Source organism: Tigriopus californicus, chromosome 10 (assembly GCF_007210705.1).
Source record: "Tigriopus californicus strain San Diego chromosome 10, Tcal_SD_v2.1, whole genome shotgun sequence".
Taxonomy (NCBI): Eukaryota; Metazoa; Arthropoda; class Copepoda; order Harpacticoida; family Harpacticidae; genus Tigriopus; species Tigriopus californicus.
The window spans coordinates 2,373,793-2,380,659 of NC_081449.1; the positions used below are offsets into that span (position 1 = coordinate 2,373,793).

General features: G+C 40.9%; 1 protein-coding gene across 1 annotated transcript; it reads left to right on the top strand.

Annotated features, from left to right (window-relative positions):
* The first annotated feature begins 539 nt into the window (after positions 1-539).
* Positions 540-2,333, top strand: LOC131888217 (uncharacterized). Its single transcript, XM_059237013.1, has 3 exons — positions 540-796; positions 856-998; positions 2,012-2,333. Exons 1-3 carry the CDS (start codon positions 748-750, stop codon positions 2,123-2,125), a joined length of 306 nt encoding a protein of 101 aa, XP_059092996.1. The 5' UTR covers positions 540-747; the 3' UTR covers positions 2,126-2,333.
* The last annotated feature ends 4,534 nt before the right edge of the window (positions 2,334-6,867 follow it).

A 6,867-nucleotide genomic window follows, 5' to 3' on the forward strand; every position in this document is an offset into this window, starting at 1 on the left:
CGTGAGTCAACCCCTCGCCCAGCCATCCGCATTAGTTATCCAATGACGAATCACAAAGCCATCGTTTATTCATCATCCAACATATACTCTCCTATGCCCAACTGAATACCTCTCCTTGGAATCCCAACCGAAATTCCGTCTTCTGAATCCTGACCCGAGACCAGACCGGGACTTCTGCAGTCTGGACCAGTCATTCCCTATGGTTCCAAACTCGTTCATTTTGCACTCTCGTTTTCCTCTGACATGTCCAACTTAACGTGGAGTCCTGCCTGAGGCCCCGGTGCCCAAAGAAGGTGCTCTCGTACGCATTTACGACATGACCAATGTACGTAGAAATATAGTACTCTCCCATAGAGAACTGTACTACCTATGTAGGTAAAGGACTGACTGGCCCTGTTGCTACGTTGTAGTTCAACGTTTCGTTTCATGAGGGAATGCGGAGATTGGCGAACGAAGCTGGCGGCCATCACAAAGCTAAGAGGTGGTTCCTCTTTCGAGCCCAGTTGTTGTTGTGGCTGATGATGCTGTTGTTGTTGGCGTTGTTGGAGCTTATGAGGGGAAGATGAGAGGGCAGAAAACAGCTCTCGAGCAGATGAGAAGATCATCCATCCACCTGGGGGGATTGTTCAGTTCATAGATTTGCACCAGACCACGAGGAAGTTGGATAACCTGGGAGTGTGTTCGCATTTACCACTTGAACGTTGGTTCGCTCATTCATTCAATATTTGAAGCAATTAAATCCACAACATGCCTGGAAAACTCGTGCTCGGAGTGGTGGCTGAATTTACCCGGGAAGGTAAGTGTGAGAGGTTGGATGGGATGTTTCCAAGGTATATTTGGCTGTCTGATTCATAGATGAAGGCGAATACATATGTCCAATGTGTACTGTCTTTGGACTGGACGATGAAGAAGTTCAGACTTTGATCAAGGCTGGACTTAAGATGATCGATCGCAACAAAGAAGATGAAGGATATGAAGTGAAGAACTCCGCCTTTAAGGTAAGACCAAGTAGTGAACGTGAAGTATTCCAATATGGAAGTTCAGAACATCACGATCCATTTCAATCAGTTGTCAACAAACGGTGATAAAACCAACGCAATTGTTATTGGCACTTTGTACATTCGATCATTGTTATATCGTTATGGATCCCTTGAGAGCCTTCATATCCCAGGATTAATTTTGTCATTAGTAAACAGCCTTAATGAGTGCCTTAAGATTTACTTGTGTTGATGTTTTTCATGCATACCACGATATCAGTCATGTGAACAGGTCATGAAAAAATTGTTTAAAATGACAATTAATCATAATAGAATTGCCACATATGTTAGACTAAACAATAATACGATTCTTAGCAATGGGTCGGTTGAAAAGAAGCTAATATATTTGTTCCATTGTCGATGACATCCGTTCAATATACCCAAAGTGTGAGCCATATTGCTCAATAATAAGGGATTCAGATGTAGACCCTTCTTCATTCATGAAATGGAATATAACGTTTCTCGGTTTCAAAGGTTGACGAATTACTTTTTTCCGTTTTCAAGCCCATTCCGTTAACTTGTACTTTTCATGCAAGCTCGTGAAATTCATCAGAACGAGATGGCTCCGGTTTTGAACCAACAGCGTTCAAGTAATCATGTTACTAGCTTTCTTAAAAGGATGCCATTTTCCACACAAGTTTCACCGCAAGTTTGCATCGTTGAAAAAAGGAACAGACAGTTTTAAATTTTTTCTTCAAGCACTCTTGAACCGTAACCAAAACACTCTAAAACTTTTGAGTGCCTTCGTCTAGACTGGGTTTTCGTTGCAACATAATCTCCCCCAAAATCTCAACAAATGACCAATTTGTTACACTCTCAATCATTTTCATTTAAATCCCTTACAAGATGAGAAATTGACTTACCCAAGAGGCAAAAGAGTTGGTATGGAATATCCAAAAACATTTGTTTAAACAAAAGAAAAACATCGCATCGGAAAGCATCAACCCACGTCATTACTTCGATCCTCTTTTCAGTTGATGCGGGAATTAGGCCGATTATTGGGCTACGAACCTATTGGAGACACCCAATGTACGGATGCTCCGAACGGCCGAAAAACCATCGTTTGGACGCTCACCAAGGATGCTTGAACTAATTCGTATATGCGACAACCACGTCGTTATCTTGCATATAATCGTATTATCTGCACCCACTTAAAGTATTACACCCCACTTCTTTATGACCAAACCAAAAAAACAACCAACAACCAACCACGAACCACCAACCCGATCATTCTCGTCAAATTCACCGTGCCACAGTTTCAAGTCAAATGAAATAAATATAATTACCTCATTCCAACTCTTGGGTTGCTCGATGATCCCTCAGAAAGATTGAACTAGGCTGCACCATTCATAAAACCTTGTCTCCAACATATTGACACGTGGCTCTCTGGAAAACAAGCAATAACTAGACGATCTATTTTGGGCTTTCCAACCCTGTTAGGTGAGAATGACAAAGGGAGACTCGTTCGATGCATCCATAAAAGACCTTGTGGAGAAGGGTAAACAATTGTTACTCCGAAGGTCGGAGGTCGGGTGTTTGAATTTAGAGAAGGTCTCCTCATGACGGACGAGGGTACCAAAAGAGTAGAACAATTTAAATTGTTGTACTGTCTGGTGTTTTGGTCTCATTGTTAGTGATCGCATCAATCAAAATTGATCCAGAGACACGCTTTCAAGTCCAAGCATATACTTTGGGTAGATTGTTGTTCTGAATTTACGACAACTTATGGCTCGGGGGAAACCGAAAGTGTCTGTTTGGATTAGTGATGGGGCGAGTTCGGCAAAAGTCGGACTCGTCCGAGTCCTCTGATTTTTCGACTCTTTGCCGGACTCGAGTCTTTTCCCACATTCTCAGGTCAAGCTAAAAGGCTCGCCTTACGAAATTTAACGACAAAATCATTTTTTTACCCTTCCTCCAAAATCGAGTAAAGGACTCGAGTGCACTCGGACTCGAGTCTGGGCTCGCCCCAGCACTACTTTGGGTATGATGATGGAAAAGTATGAAATAAAACTCCTTTCACCTTGAGAATTGCGTCAGCAACTGGTTTTTTTAATAAGGAAAGTGCCATGAAGCCCCGTTTTTCTGAATTTTATGATACGGAAATGGGGTTTGTTGATTAAGTACAATTAAAAACTTCAACAAACCATCATTCGTGCTGCTTCACTTGTTTGAATAAGGATTTTACGTTGCGCAAAATAAAGCTCAAAAGAGCTGAAACTTGTCATCATTTCTAGGTTTTGGGTACTTCAAAGTCGCAGATCGAGTATTATTCCTTGTGGCAGTGAAAATGTTTTGAAGAGAATCTTCGTGGCCTTTGGCATTATTGAACGTGACCAAAGTCAGCGGACACGAGGTACAATATATCCAGTCCCAAAAAAGAAACTTGGGAAATAGTGCCTTGTGCATGTGAGCAAGTTCCATGCTCACGACGATGTTCCATCTGACACGTGGTGAGAAACTTTTTCTTTCTTCATCTGTTCCTCCTCGAAATGAGATCCTCCCCCTGTTTTAGAGCTTGCTAAATCGATGTTGGTTTCCTATGAAGTGCAATTACTGGCTTCATCCATTTGCTGAGTCTGAGAAGGAGAGCTATGGAAGCTTTGACAAATCATGAAAAACCCTTCCTCTTTCCGGAAGGTACAGTTCCCAACATACTTTCAAGCTAAATACCATTTCGAACATGAGAAAAACAATCGCCAAAGTACTGAAGAACTGGCATATTCCAGGCCACTTGTAAATCTCTTCAGAACAAGGAAATGCTTCTCATCTTTCAGGATTTCCTTGTTTCCACGGAACAGATCTTTTGGTTCAAGACCTTTGGGACCAAATATTTGTCAACTGTGAGTAAACCAAAGAGTATGCATGCTTAAAACGATTTTGTATGATTTGCAGGGAATACTGTAGCCAACTGTTCATCTGGACGGATACATTTTTTGGTATTAATCGTTATTGCGACTCTCTGTCATGCCGATGAGTAAAATCTTTATATCTTTGGTAGATATTCAAAACTAAAACGAAGTGCCGCTGAAACTATTTCTCGACTTTTTCCCCGGAGCAAGAGATAAATAATACTCACTTGACATTTTTTCGCACGACATTAGTTACTGCATGTAGGATAACAGCTGGAGTTGTGCTGATTTAGTGCTCTTGGCTAGCCCAGTCCAAGCAAGCATCTCTGAAGTATTTAATTACACCACAAGTTCCTATTTTGACGGCGTAAATGGACAAAACCTGCAGTCATTCATTAGTGATAGTAGCTACATGGAGTGGGAATATCCCAACATCGGGACACTTAAAAGCAGATGGCACTTCGAGCGAGAAAGAAAGCTGTCGTCTCACGATGCCCTCGCCACTTCTGACTTCACAAAGAACAAAACATTATAGTACAAATATTCAGTTTTCTAGACACAGGATGCAAGGGTGTACTGCGAGCAGCCCCTTTTTTACATGCTCTGTAGAGTGGATGGTTGATTGTTGATAACTTGTTAGAGTATGTTTCTGATTGTAGAGGCGCTGCCTTCAATCAGCTGGAGAGCCCTGTTCCATGATTGCCGATTCAGCTGCGTTAGAAAACCACAACAAATTTGGGAGAGCATCCGACATCTAGTGTCCAAAGATTTATTTTTAGATACTATATGATTTGTTGTACATTTGTTCTCCAACATATGAGTCAAAATTTCCCTTTTATTATTTCGAATATTTTGAGCAACATATATCAAGCTCCAAAGGATTTTAAACGAAATGATGAGGCTGAGGGATGGCAGCGGACCATTTTCCCCTGATAACTTGGGAGGAGAATTGGGTTTCCATCTGTAAAGATCTTGGTGGCAGAGTGCCCCCTCTCTTCACTGATATCTTTTGGACAGGAGTACATTAATGATCATCCCTATCCACAAACACGAAAACAGGCAAAGAAAAATATGAATCCCACGAGTTTTGGAAAATCTCCATATATCTCTTGAGAGCAAAAGTCGCTTGGGACTTCAAAGCGTGGAACAAATGTGTAGGCATCTATTTCAGGTTTTTGAGGGGGAACTTTTGTCGAGGGGACAAATGTGGTGGGATCAAGTGGCCGTTTCCTATTTTTGCAAATGTCATCTGACTTCTAAAGGATTAGAGATGGAACAAGCAAAATGGGCTTTCCGAATTCCGTCTGACAATTGACAAAAGCCTTAAAGGGATGAATTCCCCAAAGAATTTACGAAACATCAAAGGGATGAGGGCTGGAGTCACGTATTATAATCTATTATAAAACGGCATTCTCTGTCTGCTTAAATGCAATGGAAACAATGACAATGCTTACGAAAGGCAAACAAGAGCCCCTCTCATCTCCGAATCCTTAGCTTTCTGGCATTATGGCCAAATGAATGAACCATGAACAAGCAATAACGAAAACTTTATACTTCCGGGATGTCGCTTAGAAGAGAGACGAAAGTCGACTCTTGGATAACCTCAACAAGTGGAAAGTAAAGGCCAGAGAGGTTCCTCAAACAAGGTCCTTACTCTTGGGACTTATATTGAATTCTGGTTTGGATCCCCCAACTTCAGTCAGTAACATACCGACACATGAGTGCCTTGTCAGAGCGACATGATTGAACTCCTTGACCAATGATTTTGGAAACGGTTACAGTTTTTATCGTACACAAACAGTACAACTACTTCAACCAACAACCATTCTACAACGGTTGAAACTGATCCATATTCTTTATTGTACACTTCAATCAAGAAGTATTCCAGAAGGGGAGACAAAGTTTCCGATTCAAGTGAACTTATTCACATGCGCCGTTTACAATAAACAGACTTTCAGGGACTAGTTTTTTCACAATTACCTCATTTTTCAAAGGATTCCCACCATTACAAGACTAACACATGAGGCACAGGTAGAGCATTCACCACCTATTCTCAACAGAATCCATGGTTCGAATCCCGGGGTTGACCGGCGATATGAACAAAAAAGGACGGTCCTAACATTTAACGGCTTGAATGAAAAGATAAGGTCTTTCCAAGGGTTAACAAATGTCTGATGTGACACGGTGATATCCGGAATAATGGATAGAATTTGGGACGAACAATACTGAGATTGACAGAGAACGTAATCAAAAAGAAAGGGAAAAGTCGGATGAAAATGCACTTGCCCTCGAAAACAAATTGGGAAATTACGTTGCTCCAAAAAGCAGCAGAATTTGCAACCCCTTGTTCTTGGAACCGGGCTAATTTTCAATCTGCGATGGATCATTGAATTCTCATAATTTCCTTTGTCATGAGCTTCCATTTGTAAACAAAGAAGTTAACCAAGTTTTTCACAAACAAAGTATGAAATAGATGCCCAGAAATAGCAGATATCATTTTTTACCTGCATTCAACAAGTAATCAATAAGTTTACCTTGACTGAAAATTGTTCCCAGGGGTCCAGAACTAATGGGGGTCTCAAATTGATCTAAAAAATACTCTGTAAAGCATCAATGTATGGAAGTTATCCTAGATATTTTAAATCATCTTATATGCAATAAAATATCTCAAGCAAACGCTTACACGGGTTTTTCTAACGAGGAAAACACTTCTATCAAGTTTGATAGAGAACACCAAAACCTTAATAATCTAGATGGCGCTACATGCATTTACTAAAGGACAATCTCAAAAAGATCTAGCCATCTGAAACATGAAGAAATGAGAGGGGGCATTATTCGTTTTAACTTACCATTAGCGAGGTTGACCTGGTACCAGCGACTTCCCATATACGCTTTTCCCAAGACTTGGAATCAATTCATTGCTGATAACAAGATGAAATTGGAAAACTTACCCACTACAAGCAAGAGATGGATCGGATATG

Coding starts and splice junctions, on each gene's coding strand:
- LOC131888217 (XM_059237013.1), top strand. CDS start 748: ATGCCTGGAAAACTCGTGCTCGGAGTGGTGGCTGAATTTACCCGGGAA. Junction 797..855: donor GGCTGAATTTACCCGGGAAG/GTAAGTGTGAGA, acceptor TCTGATTCATAG/ATGAAGGCGAATACATATGT. Junction 999..2,011: donor TGAAGAACTCCGCCTTTAAG/GTAAGACCAAGT, acceptor TCCTCTTTTCAG/TTGATGCGGGAATTAGGCCG.